This window comes from Rattus norvegicus, chromosome 16 (genome assembly GCF_021556685.1).
Source record: "Rattus norvegicus strain SHRSP/BbbUtx chromosome 16, alternate assembly SHRSP_T2T, whole genome shotgun sequence".
NCBI classification, from domain to species: Eukaryota; Metazoa; Chordata; class Mammalia; order Rodentia; family Muridae; genus Rattus; species Rattus norvegicus.
The window spans coordinates 83252053-83269350 of NC_141549.1; the positions used below are offsets into that span (position 1 = coordinate 83252053).

A 17298-nucleotide genomic window follows, 5' to 3' on the forward strand; every position below is an offset into this window, starting at 1 on the left:
AATTATAAGTTAATTAAAAATCAAATCTGACTTGAGAAGATTATAATTTAGATCACAATTAGTTTGGAAAAGGGGGGTAACTCACGTTACTGCAGAGGTGTATCTGTTTTGATTGATTGATTTCTCTATTTTAAACTTCACAGAACTGAAAAGAGTAGAGGATGAAGACGCAGCCCTTTGCGAGGGCTTCTCCATTCAAATAAAAATAAATTATATGATGTTTGCACTCCAATTCTACAGTCTGAACATCAAATATTGTACTTTTTTAATTGCGTTTATTCAAACAGGAATGCATCTTCATACACCCCATGGAATGCCTTTCTTCCCTGTCTCCTAGTCAATGTATTTACAGCTCCTCTCCAACTCAGCCAATGGGCACGGTGAGCATTTTTCAGTCTGTTCTTCATAATCACACACTATAAATCTAAGTCTTTGCTACTGCTCTAGCTTCATTTCGTACGCTGACCAAAAGCAACTTGGGGAGAAGTGGTTTGTTCCAGTCCATCACATAAGAGAAGTCAAGTGGCCGGGACCTGAACTAGCCAGTGACGACATCCACCGTGTGGAGCTGAAAAATAAAATGAAGTCATGCACGTCGGACACTCAACCTATGCTCTTCACTTTGACAAACAAATTATAACATAAGGCCAGGAGATGCGTGGACCACGGTGGGCTGGGTCTTCCCACATCTATTGATCAAGACACTCACCAACAGACATGCCCACATCCAATCCAGTCTAGATCATTCTTCACCGAGACTCCCTCCTCATGTGACTCTAGATTATGTCAGATTGACAATTAAAACCGCCACAGCTAGGAACTATTAAATATTTTACTGCTGAGTTAAAAAATATTCCATACTGACATCTCTATTTCAAAAGGAATTTTAATGACATAGGCGGATAGTAATATGATAGCTGACATTTCAAGATCCCTTAACGTATTTTAAAACACAAATCGTGATTGCAGTTCATAAAGGAATGGACTTGTTTAAAACTGCAATACACAGGCAATTTAGAGACTTGATCTAATGATGCAGAACTGTTGTGGATTGATGTGAACTGCCTCTCACAGGATCCTAGTTAGACACTTGGACCTAGGTGATGGTGCTTTTGGGGGAACTTGGGAAATGTTTCGGAGATGGGTCCCAAGCATGGGTGCTCATGAGATTAAAAAAATAACTTCATCAAATACTTAAATATTCTTGGGTATTATATAAAAGTGTAGAAAAGTCACTTTGTTCTTAAAATCTGAGAGAGAGAGAGAGAGAGAGAGAGAGAGAGAGAGAGAGAGAGAGAGAGAGAACATTATCTGATGGAAGCTAGGAGTATTATGAAAGAAGCAGAAAAACCTCTCTGAAGATCAAAAACCAGTTGAAATGATCTGGAGAACAAGGTGGCATGGGTGTGCAGTCAGACACTCTCCAGGTCAGTGCCCAGCCAGCTGTAGTTGATGGGAAGGTAGTGGTGGCCATGCCGGGTTAAATGTATGAGCAGCCAGGGAGGCTGTACCACCAACACACCCTCAAGGCTCTTCTGTGCTTTGTTGCAAAACCAGACAATGGAAATGCTGACAGGTGTGCAAGGTGTCCTGATCACTCCAGGAATTGTAGCAGCACCGCTTGGCCAATGTGAAAGCAAATTGTAACTCTAGAGTAGTTTGCGCTTTGTGACTCTTCCAGAATGATGAAAACCACATTTGAAAGTTGAGAGATGTTTGTTCCACGGAGTCCAGGTAAGCCTGAAGAGCAGCAGAGGAAACACCCTGTATCCTAAAATCTGCATTTCTCTTGCTTTCCCTCTGCTCACCTGTGACTGGTTTCTATGCTGAGCTATGAAAGATTGGGGTTACCCATTATTCTGGTTAATGTCTAAGTGAAGCGGAGTGAGGACCGTGGTTGCTGCGCTTACTTATTACATGCTTAGGGAAACTTGCTGCTGGAAGTCTGTTGTTTGTCCTGATGAGAAAGAAATGACCTCAATACCAACCCTGATAGACCAGAGACTGAGAAAACATTGCTGAGAAATAGCCTGAGTATTCACCTTTGAGCCAACACACACTTTCTTGAAATCTATCTCTTGTTACCTATGGGTCAGCCTTTGAGCACTAATGATTCTCTAGAAGGCCTTGGTCACCATCATAATGACACTCTGATGATCCTTAGATCAGGGTCAAGTGCACTGTGTCCTATGAAGGATGGAGCAGCCACCAAATGGGTCAAAACTACAACCCTTTTGCCCACAGGAGTTTTTAGACAAGTCCTAATTCACTAGCACCAGCTGACGCATGTGGCTTTCTGAGGCCCGGATGTTGCTATGACTCCAAAATTCATGTGTTGAACCCCAAGCACCAAGGTTATAGCATGAGGCCATTGTGAGGTGATGAGGTCATGGGTTGGTAGAACCTTCATAAATGGGTTAGACCCTTAGAAAAGAGATCCCACCCCATGTGGGAAGATGGTGAGAAGTCACCAAGAATGGACCAGGAATCAGCTCTTCCCTAAGACACAGAACCAACTGAGTCCTTAATTTTAATCTCCTCAGCCTGAAGAACTAATTGATCAATACACTTCTGGGGTTTATAAACTGCCCAGCTAAAGGTATATTGTCACAGCTCAGTTGAACTGAAGCTGGCTGCCTTATTTGCTAAGAGTAACGATGTAGGCAATCGATACAAGACAATGACCAACCATTACTCATGATTGACAGCAACACTATGTGTTCGGATGTGGGTCATCTGCCTTGGCTTCAGTTTTCATGAAGGATAACAAGTATGCGAGAGGCTGTGTGATCAACAGAGGATGCCAGGCTGGGGGCTACATGCTCTCCCGTCTGTAAACTTGATAAAACGGCTAGGCATATGCTGTAAGACCTCCCCTTGGCACACCATCCTCTGGAAACATGAGCAAAACATAAATAAGTGTATAGCATTGGCAAAGATTTCAAAAATAAAACACGAATGTGAGACTGACAACACACCAAACAGCTATGTTCTGAGAAAGAACCCGAAGGCATACATTGAAGTTCTTCAGTTGGGAAGGCATGTTTACATGGACTTCCTCGGAGAGCACGCCTCTCAGACTGCAGGCATGACCCACCTATCACACTATAGGTGTGTCATATAAGACTAGAGCAATTATGTGGTCATAGCATGATGAAGAAATGCAAATAGACCATAATAATTATAACACAAACACGGGTGATTAAGGCTTAGAGATTTCTCCTGACTTCGGGAAAAGCTCATGACTTACGTGTGCTTCTAAGACCTGTCCAAGTGAGCTACTTCATGACTTGGATTTGGACATGGGGGTCCAACTTGACTTGGGTCATATCTGGTTCTTGCCTCCTTCTGTCCCCATGAAAAGTAGAAATCACCTTTCCTTGAAAGGACGGCATCCAAATGTCCATCTCACAAAGGAAAAGTGTTAGGATTTCATGGAGGGCAAATACTTTGTTTAAAATAAATGTCTTCATGACTTGTGATCTGGGATTGGATTTCTTTTCTATTTATCTTATATCCCAATGTACACGAAATCACGTAGAAATCTCTCATGCAAAAGGTTGTGAGTGGGAAAAGTTTAAGAAACCACGCCCTCAAGAAGTTTACTGTCATGATCATTAAAATACATTCACTATGTGGTCAGTATTGTTCATGTGCTAACTCAACTGGGGCTGTCTATTCCTTCCCTATTGTTAGAAAGAAGCTTCTAATTCACATTTCTGATTCCTTGGGGCCGTGGCATGCTTTAATTCACCCAGTGTTAAGCACTGATAAAATCCTGCTCAGTATGCAGCGGTGGCACATGGCCTCCCTGCCTACTTCTCTCAGAGGCTTTCTATCAAGAGCACTTTGGTCTGCTTTTGTCTGCTACTGTGCATGAGCAACCCACACCTGGAGGATGGGCAGAGAGTAAGAAGAATGTGGAGTACTCACTGGGTCCTGAAGGAGGTGTCTTCATCAAAGCCCTCCCCTTATGACTCAGGGTTTTGTGTGGAAAAGTCCATGGGATGATGGTAGGATATAGTGGTTAAACTCAAGGCAATGGCCTCTTCCAGACACCACAAGACTGATGTGCACATGAATTCTCAGAGATTGTAGTTTGTACCAGACCAGCGCAGGTTCAAAGCAGGCATAATCCCAGCACTGAGAAGGGCAAGAGGACACAGGGTCTCACCCCTAACCAAGAAGCCAATTGCACTCTGCACCTGCTGGAAGATGGACAATCTCTTTATCCAATGGAGTGTTACCAGGCACGTCAAACACACCCCGAGGCAGACCCTCACATCCAGGAGGAGCTGACCAATGCAAAACCATCTCTGTGGTTGCTTCAGGTGCTTTCTGTTCCGTTTTGTTCTGGTATTCTCCGTTTGTTTTGATTTTTTCATCTCTTGCTTTTGAGAGATCAAGAGAGTAAGAGCCTGTGAGAGCAGAGAGAAGGGGGGGAGGGGGAGAACTCGTAGTTGGGTAGATTGGTGTGAAGGAGATTGACAAGGAGTTAGGGGAGGAAAAAGTATGATCGAAAGATACTACATAAAAATATTTTAAATAAAAAAATTAATGGTGTATATGACTCAAGCAAGCCACTACTTCCTCTGATAAGGCTGTGGCCCAGCAGTTCTGGGACAACTGTACAGAATTAAACCTTTGAGCAACTTAGTCCTGTGAGTTTTATGTGTCTGCTTGGTGTCTCCCACCCCTCCCATTTTTTTATTTTGGTCACAGAAGTCAGAAAACTTCGGTGCTTTTATATATACTCCTTTTTTTTCCTTTAAAAATCGATGATTTACTTAAACACCATTATTCCCTCCCATCATGGAGAATCATGAGCTACAAGCACCCTTACTGAACCATGGTTTCTCGGTTATGCTTTTTAAAATTGATAAATAACAACTACAATTTTAATGCAGTGTGAGGTCTGGCCATACAGGTAATCGAATGGAGCTTTTTAAGCTAAGAGTTAAAGTTGTCACATGATATTGACTGTGGTGTCAATGGTATTAGAAAGGATAAAGTAAGTGAAGTGTAGATAATCAAAATATTAAAAAAAATCAAAGATGGCTAATTCTCACAACTATTTTGATTGCTATTAAAAAAACACAACACCATAATGTACCACTTTGCCTTGTTATAAAAACAAAACCCAAAACAAAACCAAAGATAACAGCCTGAGTTACTATTGAGGATTTGAGATTCCCATAGGCTGGACAAGTTGCTTCTTATGATTACTAGGGGGAAAAAAATCAATACTAACTCAGGAAAAAAAAGAGAGAAGGAAAAGATATAACTTATGTTAGATAAAATTGAATCTGATAAAACGTTATTTCTAAAGTGTCAGAAGATTTAACCCTCTTGATAAAAAAATTTTTTTTCCTAAATTTTAATGTGGAAGAGATTAGGTTTTGGAGAAATAATAGCCACAGGAGAAAATTCAAAGTAACAAGAGTTAAAACAGCGAGACTGCATTCATAATACAGTTTTTATCTTTTTAAAAAAAAAATCTACTTAGGAAGTCACTCAGCTAAAACCATACTTTTAAGCAATGAAGAAGGTGGAATTTATTTTACAACTCCGTCTACCAGCCGGCCACCAGCTGGCCAATGCCGCGAGGTCAGGGACCTCCTTCTACTGCTGCACATTTTACTTTAGCTGCAACAGAAGACACCCGAAGGCATGTCTCATGAATAGAGGACTGAGTGAATGCAGAGCAAGACCTGAACCATGCACTGACTCAGCCTCTATCCCAAGAGCTCAGACAGATGAGCATGTTCTTGGTGTCTGGGGCAGTGACGGGGCTGGTGAATGGAACCATTTTCCTCACCTGGCAACAGAGAAAGGTGTGGGATCAGACCCATTGGAACACAGCGCAGAACAAGAGGGGTGCTCGCACCACATTGGGATGGAGAGGTGCCAAGACTCAACCTGGTCTGCGGGGTCAGAGTCCTTTATCCATCCATCTGCTAAGGCGCCCACTCCCTGCTGCTTTCTCTAGAAAAGCTTTCCCTGTGACTGTCGTCTAGTTTCCGAATTGAGTGCGCCATCGTTTCCCACAGCTTTCATGTTCACATGTGTTTCTCACAGGGCCCAGGAGGAGGTCACAGAGAGCAGCACTGCCCCTGACACCCCAGCACAGTGGTAGGATCACACCTCTCCCAATTAGCTCATTTCCCACCCACTGAACCGGAAGCTCCCTGGAGAATGACTGCACCTCACATAAATGAATACGAAGGCTTTCAAATGCATTTCCTTACTTTGGCGAGATGGAACTCTAGGTCTGACTCCTCGGTCTATGTGTGAGCTGCTGGGCCTGGCTTCTAAACGCCTCTTCCTCCATAGTCACTGGTATTTCCTACCTCTAGTCCTTCAAATAGATGGCCTGGAACGCTCAAATATCATGTGTGGGGTCACAGTGATGTTTAGAAGGCACTCCCTGATGTGCCATCAAGTCCCTTATACGATACTGGATAGAGATCCAGGCTAAGACCTTCCAGCCTGGCACAGAGTACAATCAAACTGTGTCCCCAGTACAGACCAAGACAGGAAGCTGTGCACCACTAGGGAAATCCATCAGTACCAAAAGAGGACTTCCCAGGTGGTATTCTTGTTTACGGTGATTCTTAAGAGATGGAGGGAAACCTTTTGTCTAACAGGGCAGAACACTGGATTCTGGAGCTCTGAAGGCATCCTAATGACAAGGCCTGGAAGGGAACCCTGTGGCCTCCTTCTATCAGCATGGGATTTGGGAGTGTTGGGTTAGGAAACTACAGAACAGTGGCTCGGTGTGTAATGGTTCACAGTTCATATCTACGTGTCTCAACTTGGTGCTCACCTGAAATCAGGAAGAGATGTTGATACCGTTAAGAGGCCTTGCTCTGCTCACCCAATGTGAAGATGCTCCACATCTCCAGCTTCCCCAGTGCCCTCCTGTCCCTACACCAGGCTGTCCACCCCCTGACCAGGTCTCACACTACCTTAGCCTTGTCGTACGATGGTTGCCTTTGCTGGCATGGAGTGCTCAGCTCACATAAGCTAACCGACCTCGCCCCAGGCCTCCTGAGACTGCAACCCCAGCCAGAAACTGTGATTGGCACCCTGAGCCCCAATGCTGGCATTTGCTTCACGGCTTCGCTACACCAAGGTGGCTAAACCTGCCTCAGAACTTCAGAACTGCTCAAATGGAGAGAAACATTGAATCCGAGGAGAACTTCAGCATTTGACAGATACAAAAAGATGTGTCAGGATCCCATCTGAAAGAGTTGCCATCTCAAATTCCCTGAGGTAGGATTGGTAAGGGCTACACAGAGCCTTCAGCCTAAGCCTGATTCTTTTAAAACTGCTGTATGAACACTGGCCATCCCGGACCCTGTTCTCGGCAACTCCTCAGGGTCTCTCTTTTCAGTGCCCTTGAAGGGTTGGTGGCTGAGGTGGTTTGAATAGGTTTGACCCCCACACACTCACGCATCTAAATGTTTGGTCCTTAGGGAGTGACACTATTAGGGAGTGTGGACTTGTCGGAGGAAGTGTGTCCCTGTGAGGGCGGGCTTTGAGGATTCCTATACTCAAGCCCTGCCCAATGTGGAAGTCGGTTTCCTCTTTGTTGCCAGTGGGTCAAGATGTAGAACTCTCAGCTCTCCCAGCCCCATGTCTGCCTGCATGGATCAAAGACTAAACCTTTGAACCTGTGAGCCAGCCCCACTTACATGTTTGCCTTTATAAGAGTTGCCTTGGTCACGGAGTCCCTTCAGTAGCAATACAACCCCGACGAAGACAATGGCTGTTCCGTAAAGTCTTGAATGCCATATGAAGCATCCCTCCTGACACAGAGCCCACTATGCACCGTTAACCACTCTGCTCTGTAGCTTTATTCCTGAGTCTCTGCACATAGCTACCGGACAATCAGTGACAGAAACAGAGTGTAAAACAACAACGGACACAAACAAAGTCACTGTGAACTCCTCAAGCCTTAGTAAGGGCTTTTTATGTCTGTGCTCATGTCTCACAGAGCTTATACTAGAGGTCACTGAGTGGCATATATTCTGAATTTGACACTTATTTCATCTATTCTGGTACTTTGATCCCTACTGTCATGATAGAAACAAATACCCTGTACACTTTTGGTTAGTAGAATATGATAAGATAACTGCTTTCTTGAGAGTAAGCACGGTTCTATGCCTGCATCTAAGGTATCCCTTTCATTGATGTCAGTTGCATCTCAGCCACTGCTCAAATCAGAATGACTAGAAATAAGTGCCTGATGAATTGAGACTCTCCCACGCTGACACCAAGGCACAGCAAACACTGCACAAATATTTGCTATGTGAGCTAAGGGGGTAACATGCTCATTTGTTGAAGGTAGATTGCCTCTCCTCAACTTTCCACCTTCGGCTGGAAATCTCCCCCAGTTCCCCTCCTCCTGTTGAAGTCCCGTGCACTGGTTTGTGCACATCAGGGGACAAAAGACCCAGCAATGCAGGCTCCTAGACTTCCCTCCAGGATGTGAGAATGGTACGTTCTGAGAAAGACGTAGAGACTGGATAATGAGGACCATTCCCACTGCTGATATTAAGTCATGGTTGACTTGGCCTTACCTCAGGTGCCAGCTCTGAGAGATGAAACATGTCTAGCACAGAGCCCCACCCTTGGTGTGCCCTCCACAGGGCTTGCTTACCAACCAAAGAAAGTAAAGCCATGTCTACACCACATGGCCTCCTTCAGGAACCAGTGAACGAGCTAGGAAAGGGCATCATTATATGCAGATACTTTTATCTGGTAGACTATACAGGCCTAAGGCAGGGGTTCTGGCAGGGACCTGTAGGATAAATTTCACTCTTGAGCTCCGAAAGCCTGCTGCTCACTAGTTACAGCAGGACCAAGACGCATGTTTCTTCTTAGAGTGTAGCATGGACATTCAGATCAAGCAGCCAGGGGCCAGAGCATGGAGCTTTCAGAAAAAAATGCTCCCTACCACCACCACCTTAGACCCCCGGCAAGACCCCCACAGATTTGCAGGCCTTTAGGCTTTCCGATCTCAGTTATTGATCGGTAAGTTGGGAAGCCTAATAAGATCGTTCCCATCGCCTAAGAAACTTTAAACTCATCTAGTATTTATTCTGTCTTAGTTTTCTCATCGCTATGATAAAATACGCCCATGAAAGCAACTGAATAAATAAAGAGTTTATTCTGGCTTATAGTCCATAAATGCCCATAAATAAAGGGTGCAGCCCATCTTAATGGGGAAGCTGAGTCAGGGGGAGCTTGAAGCAACGGGTTGCACTGCGTCAGCAACAGGAAGGATAGAGCAAGGGCGATGTGCTGTTCCTCACCTCCCTTCTCACACTGCCCAGAGCCCACATAGGGAATGATACTGCCCACAGTTCTCTGACCTCAACTAACACCACCTCACAGGCATTTCCAGGGGCCCACCTCCCAGGTGAGTCTAGATCCTGTCAAGGTGACAACTGATACTGACCATCACTATCTGCACGCATTCCTGACTAGCGCCCGTTAAGGGTCTCGCTACGGGTTAGTGATGGTCGATTTTTCTTCTTATAAAACAGATAGTGGCTCTCTCCATGGGTTCTCCATAGGTTGAGGGACAAGGATATGCTAAAAACTGATAGTAAACCCAGGACTATTCCTGTTATTTTAAAGGTGACAATTTGGCGACCGTAACTGTACTACAAACCCTGCTATTATAACACACCCACCACCACATCCTGCTCCTTCTTTAAGTACCTTAGGGACAAATTAGACATAAACAAATGCATTGAAATGCCACCCAGATGCGGAATGTATCTGATGCGGGGCTCGGCTGGCTATTTCTTCTAATTGCTCTGGGGAATAAAACAAGTCCCTAAATGAAAATTGTAATACTATCTAGGTCTGCACTTAGCTTACTGCTAGGATTAGGCTGAAACACCAGACCGCCCAAGCAGGTCACAGGCCAGACTTCAAGACAGAGGAAATTTTGCACCTGCTGTACCTGCCATATAAGCTCTGCCTGGATAGAACGACAAGGGACTCGTGTGGCTTTGAGCCTTTTCACCTGTAGAGTCACCGCTTTACCGTCCTCCCTGATCTGGAGTGAGCCTTATTAGGCACACACATTTAAGTAAAAGCTAGTGGTTCCAGACGGAGAACAGCCTCCCTCTCAGGGTCTGCAGAAGAGCTAAGCTGTTACTACAGAACCGCAAAAGGACTAGCAGGGAGCAGCGGCGTCAGCACGAATCTGTGCCATCCATTCTGTCCACCTCAGTGCGGCACAGCTCAGCCACCGTCACCAAAGCTTCACCTCATGCGATGAGAAAACCCCCAAGGCCAGAGAAAGGTCCACATGCACTTCCACAAGAGGGAGCCTGGTGGTCAAGCCAAACACCTTTCTGCCGTGGTCCCAGATGTCACCCTCTGGAGGCCACAGGAAGCTGCAGACTGCCAAGTGAAATGGCCAGAGGGTAGGGGAATGCCACCTCTCTGTGCCCAGCAGGTCTGGTCAGGAGGGAAGGCTGGCATTCACAGGAGCTCTCCCTGCATGAACTGGTGACTTCTAAGCAAAAGCTTGAATCTTAACACTGACTCGGAATTCTGGGACCAGCCGGGTGAGCTCAGGGCCGTGGAGGCCAGAGTGTTGTTGTTGCTTGCTTGTGTGTTTGTTTATTAAGACTTGAACTATGTTATTTCCTCTGTCGAAATCATTGTTAAGAACACCACACTTGCACATGTGCACGGTGTATTATATTCTGGTGCTCCAAGGCTCTGCCCTCTTTCAAATCCATTTCAATTTCTGAAGGTAGGAGATGTCCTTCTAGACTTCTTTGGTGAGAGAAATTTTGGTCTTCTGTGGGGCCAGTATAACTGTTGAGTGGTCTGCCACAGGGCTGGGCCTGTGGGCCTTGCTCAGCGTACTCATTCAACAAGCAGGTCCTGGATTACACTGCTGGAACCTTTTAGTCTGTGATGTAACTCAAATTACCACAGCTCCCCTGATTGACTAAGTATGTACAAATGGACTCATGGTAGGAATTGCTAAAGTATCCACTATGCCAGCCAACAGTGAGGGAGTTTAGATGGAAACTGGTATCTTTCCTTTGTACACAAATGCAGATGCAGAAAGCCAACACACAGCATATGCGCTGGCTTGTGGGTTAATTACTACCATGTGTTGTACTAGAACCTCGCATAACTGGAGTACAGTGTAGGTGGATGGATATGGGTAAGTAGTGTGTCTCAGAAACCCGGCCAGAGCAGAGCTTCTGACCTCACGGAGGAGACCAATGCTAATGATCAAAGTAAACAACTTCATAGACATCTTCTTATTCCTGACACCTTGTACACATTGAATAATCGCAACTGTTTCCTTAAAGGATCAAAAATAAAAGAACAAAAACCCAGGAGTTACCTCAGATGCACAAAGTGGTAATTTGATTCTATGGAAGAAAATACTACTACTACTACTACTACTACTACTACTACTACTACTACTACTACTACCACTACTACTAATTCTAATACTAATTTTAATAACTTTTTAAAATCCTCAAATTTACAGTAGTTTCCACTAAATTGAGAGCCCTCAAATGTTTCTGTATATTTTTAGTTCAGAGACTTTTTATAAAGTCCTACCTACATTTGTCCTTGCAGGTATCAAATGGCGAGGCTGTTCCCTCTCTCATGAACTGGGACAGAGTGGTCTGGTCTCTAAGGCTGAAGCCCTGGCATCGGTGCGACTGTGTGTCAGCTGCTTCATACAGAACAGACAAAGGGAAGACACTCACAGAAAGTCCATACCTTTGAATAGAGTCAATCCGTGAAAGTTGCCTTTGAGCTTAGTCAGCCTCAGCTCCATGGGGCAGGCCCGACCTTCTACACATGTCCTTTGGGAAATGGGAAGTTAGGGTCCCACTACAGTGCTCCCTAAAGTGATCAATACACAAGAAAATGAACTGTACAGGTGCCAAGGTGTGGGGCTCTTGAAAGGGGTCTGTATGATTCTAGGTCAGTGGCGACAACATCGCCCTGTGCTGAACCACTCTGCACTGCTCATGAGGGCAGAGATGACGTAATCCACATTTAACAGGTTAAGAGGAACACAGGCAGCAGCCTGTGCCTTTAAAGAACTTGGTAAAAACAAAGCAACTTGTAACAAAGCCAATTGTTTCATTGTTATTGTCCAATTGTTGCCAAAAAGGGGAGTAATTGCTACACGTGAAAATGATACTCTTTTTAGAAACTCACTCATACACACCCCTGGAAATGTGCAGTCACTTGTTTAATTTCAAAGTATAAAAGTGTTCAAAATATGGTGGTACTAATTGTTAAGGATAAAGGAAAAATTGGCATTCTCAAATATGAAATGAGGTACTTAACATGCATGGCACTTTGTGAGAAACTTTGTGAGACAGCTCATACATGTATGCAAACACATACATGTCTGCATATATTCACACAAGGTGTGTGTATACATGTAAGGCATATATATGCACATACATATACATATATGCACATACATATACATATATATGCACATACATATGCATCTGCTTCCTGTCTCCATGTTCTGCAGCATGATACAGTCATTTTTTTTTAACATTGCCTTATTTAAAACCATCTTTTTTTCAAAGTTATGGGCACCAATCAATTACTTAGCTTAGTGAATTAGATACTTCAGACTGACCAAATTTGACTTTGGTGGTAGAAGCGTCTCCGGGGTAGCTATGAGTTCATAGCAGCTTGGCTCTGCAGAGCAGCCATAGCTCAGAGGTGTGAGTGGCACTCAGCTCTCTGGCACTCAGTATCCTCCTCTACAGCAGCGGAGCTTCCCCCTTGCATGGCTCCAGGGACACGCCCTCAGCTCCACACGGTGAGCTCCTCCTCCATCCTCTGGCCAGTGTGAACTCAATTTGGTGAGCTGTGAGGACCATGGCGTGCACTCATGGCGTCCGCTGGCACGTTCTATCCACTGCCTTGTGATGTTTGTACTAGGAAACTATGATTACTTCCCAGGCAAGCAGCCTTCACTGTTCATCTTGAGCACAACGGCCAATGAGGGGGACACAGCGTGAACGAACAGCTCCAAGACAGAGAGAGCATGCCACTGCCCCAGCAGCCGGCCTGCAGAGAAAGCCAGAGTGGCTCCTGGGTGGTCTGTGTTGCTCCAGAGCTTCGATAGGCCAAAGCACACAGCAACATAAGCCAAACTGTAGCTGGCAGTCACTCTCCCCCAAGCCAAGCCCCAGAAGACCGTTTCTTAGCCAAGCAGAGGGACATGGAGATAATGGCCTGCACTGCACCCTGAGATTGAGGGAGACGAAAAGGCAAAACTTACGGGAAGATGATGAGGCAGAAACAAGCTTATATCTTTGCATAAAGTTTGTCATGCCTGCAGTCAAAAGTGCCATCTTGATGACAGAGAGATACTTCTAACCATACCGAGAGACTCCCATGAGGGCCAATGCAGTGAGATGCTCAAGAAACAGCCTACACGGAGTTGCGCACATCAGTATTCATTAAGACCACTGAGCTGGAACACACAGACCCAGAGTGGCAGGGCATGGGTCAGCGTCTCTAAGGAAGACTTGTATTAAAGGATCTCTTCTGCAGTGCAGTTTAGAATAAAGTATGCTGGCATTCAGCAGTCTTGTCTTTCCTGGCTCTGCCGTGAAACAGCTGTATAACGCTCGGCAAGGTACCTCAGTGAACTCTGGCCCTATCAGCCATGAGATGAGAATAATACTCTGTGTCCTCCACTCAGGTAATGACACTGAACCTGAGGTCACTGTGTGAATGCATAGCTCAGTGCTGGGCACGATATGGGAGGTGAAATGGAAGACCTGTAAATCCAGTTACTCACTGCCTGACCCAGCACAGTATCCGAAGGAGACACTGCACCGTCTTCGCTACATACCAGATGCTCTTGGTTTTGCATGCTAAGACTTAAAACTACCTCCTAAGCAGAGGGAAGCGCAGGCCACAGAGGCCCTCTGTTTTAAGCCACAATTCAAACTGTTTCTGAACTAGTGAGATGGCTCTGCTGGCAAAACGCTTGCTGGAAAGCCTGAGAAGCTGAATTCAACTCCCAGGTCCCACGTGATAAAAAGAGAGAACCAACTCCTATGAGTAGCTCTCTGATCTACACTGTGGTGTGTGTGTGTGTGTGTGTGTGTGTGTGTATGTGTGTTTTTCTGTGTATGTGCTTGCACACATGCATGTGCATGAACACACACACAACACACAACACACAACACACACACACACACACACACACACACACTAAATAAATGTAATAAAACTATTCTCTCAGGGACCCGGAGAAGTGTATATGGCATCATTCATGCCAGCAAAAAGAGCGAGGATATGGTAAGCAGTCGGCCAAGAGTGAATCTATTTCTGAGTACCTTGGATGCTGTTCTGTGAGACAGTGCTATACACACACACACACACACACACACACACACACACACACACAGACACACACACACACACACAAACACACACACAGACACACACAGAGAGACACACGCACACATACAGACTTTCTCTCTTACATACACAGACTCTCTCTCACACACACACATAGACACAGGAGAGGGGGGAGGGAGGGAGGGAGGGAGGGAGGGAGGGAGGAGAGAGAGAGAGAGAGAGAGAGAGAGAGAGAGAGAGAGAGAGAGAGAATGAGAATGAGAGAGAGGTCTGCTTAGGAACCATGGTAGCTAAAGGTCACAGTCCAAGTGAGCTTCAGATATGCAGGCCCTGAGGTCCCTGTAGAGGAGGGTTTGTTCCCAACACCCTTCTCATAAGATAGAGCCAAAGCATCCAGCAGGCACAGAGAACAGAGTCCAGCTACCTCAGAAGATAAAGGGTCCCCTAAGGTGCCTCAACTCTCAGATTTCCTGGGCTTCCTGCCCTCCCTTCCATGACAGTCGCTTGTCTCTGCTGTCCTCGTTCAGTTGTTCTTCATTCGCTGCATATCCAATCACTATGTCTTCCTGATATGCTGCTGGGGGATGAAGTTCACTGTAGTGAGGATGACGACAAGCCAAAGAGGTCTCGGTCTCCAGGAGCTCCCAACTACAGCAGTATTCAGAGGAAGGATATGCGCGTGAGTTAGAGAGGGTTTCAAACTATTAGCAGTACCACATGAGTTCCTATAGAGCCCTGGGCCTTCGGGTGACCTGGAGAGTTGGGACTTCCAAGAAGTCTCTAAATGGTGACGTGTACCTACAGAAGAAGGTCATTCAGAAAGAGAGTCATGGAGTCTGTGTGGAACAAACAGAAGAGAAGCAAAGTGTGTCTCAGCTGCTGGGGCACTGCAAATGTCTGTTGAGTCTGGCCAAGGAGGGTGCCAGAGCAGCAGGGGAGTAAGCTAGGGGGATGCACAGACCTGTGTGCTCTACTTCTGTCCTCTGGGTGCACAAGCATGAGAGGCCATAGCTGCAGACACACTGAGGTATTGATCCCTAGAGTCCCTCCGTGCATGGTGATATGACCCCATGCTCTGTGGTCACTACAGGTTCATATCTGTTGTTATGAGGAGACCCAGTGAAGACTGATGCCCTCACCAAGTTGTACACGATGAGTGGGGGGCTAAGTGCTGCCTACAGATGCCTTCCATGAGGCTGATGGTGTCTCCTTCCAGCATTTCTTGGTCAACATCATGATTAAATCTGTCTCTCAAAGCCTTCCTAGTTCCTGTCATGTGGAGATAATCAGAGTATCGGGTCTTTGTCCCCGAGGACAGAACTTGCTGAAAGGAGGTCTTGACACACACTCTGCACTCAGCCAGCATCACCACCTCATTGTCTATTTTCTCTCCATGCTGGGCACTGCCTGATCCAAAAGGAGCCTCATTTAGGAAAGCAGAGACATGAGAGAGACAGAGAGACAGGGGGGGGGGAGAACAGAAGTGAGAAAGGTATGCAGTGAATCTGAGTCTTTGAGGAGGATCTGGGCAGGTTAAGGATGGCAAGGAGGTGAGAATGAAATAGTGCTGCACATTTTAGAGAACGTTAAGATAGATGATAGATAGATAGATGATAGATTGATAGATACATACCTTCATATATGCATGCATAGATGGATAGATAGATAGACAGACAGATAGGTGATAGATGATAGATAGATAGATAGATAGATAGATAGATAGATAGATAGATAGATAGATGATAGGTGATAGATACATATATACATATATGTATGCATAGATAGATAGATAGATAGATAGATAGACAGACAGATAGATAGACAGACAGATAGATGGACAGACAGATAGGTGATAGATGATAGATAGATAGATAGATAGATAGATAGATAGATAGATAGATGATAGATAATAGATAATAGATACATACATACATACATACATACATACATACATAGACACATAGATAGATACATAGAAGATACATAGATAGATACACAGATACATAGATACATAGCTATGAGATGAGAAAGGTTTTAAGAATTATCTCCAGAAGTAATAGATTCCTTGCCTGGTGTTTTGTAAACTTGAAACCTCTGTGAAAACCTCCTTCAGTTTTTTCAATCCCTTCTGTTTTCTAGGTCACTAATTGTTTTGGAGAAAATCAGGATCGTGCTGGCCTGAAGAAGAGAGGAGAGTGTTGCTTGGTAAGGTCAGTATGTATAATGTACATAGAGTCAATATGCATAGCATGTGAATAGTCAATATGCATAATGTACACATAGCACAGTACATAGAACCAGAAAGACAGAGCCAGCTCGTAAGTGTCTGGAGGTGGGGCTGTTCTAGAAGTGGGGAGGCTGCTGGTGCCCATGAGAGAGCACAGGCACTCAACTGCATGAGGGTATGGAAAAGCCCGTTGTCAAGGAAGCTTGGGGCAGCAGAAACTGAATATTTTGGCTTGTTGGATGAGAGAAGAGGGAGCTTGAGAGCTCAGGAGGAGGTCTGCTGGTCTAAAACTGAGATGCCTTAGCTCTCAAGTCCAACGACTGCTCTATCCTGGAACTGAAACCCTACACCATTGTGCCAGCAGGGGGAAGACCGGCTGAGACCCCAGAAGAATGTTGAGTGCATGTCTAAGGAATCCAGATGGTAAACAGAAACGAAAGAGCTTGAGAGCTGCTCTGAGAACAGAGCTAGAGAGGCAGAGAAGTGGTAAGAAGGGAGGGAACAAATGACAGTGTCACATATCCTCCACTTTCATAGGCAGAAGCCCCCCAAGAGTCAGGGCATAGAAATCAGCCAGGGTCATGTAATAGATGTCTGGGCCATAACACCGCAAAGAACCAAAAAGGAGGCAGCCCCAGTCACATGACACAAGGGACAAA

The 17298-nt window shown here is 45.3% G+C and overlaps 2 protein-coding genes across 3 annotated transcripts in view; one reads left to right on the forward strand and one right to left on the reverse strand.

Annotated features, from left to right (window-relative positions):
- Nucleotides 1–17298, forward strand: part of Erich1 (glutamate-rich 1) — a gene marked incomplete at its 5' end in the record, with an annotated part of 52793804 nt that overhangs the window by 52381493 nt on the left and 395013 nt on the right.
- Dlgap2 (DLG associated protein 2) overlaps nt 1–17298 on the reverse strand; it is a 710212-nt gene that overhangs the window by 367053 nt on the left and 325861 nt on the right. The window contains exon 2 of one of the 3 annotated variants that reach the window (XM_087587397.1): nt 11782–11907. Coding sequence (XP_087443523.1) covers nt 11782–11839 — 58 coding nt within the window. The 5' untranslated portion in view covers nt 11840–11907. 3 annotated transcript variants of the gene reach the window in all.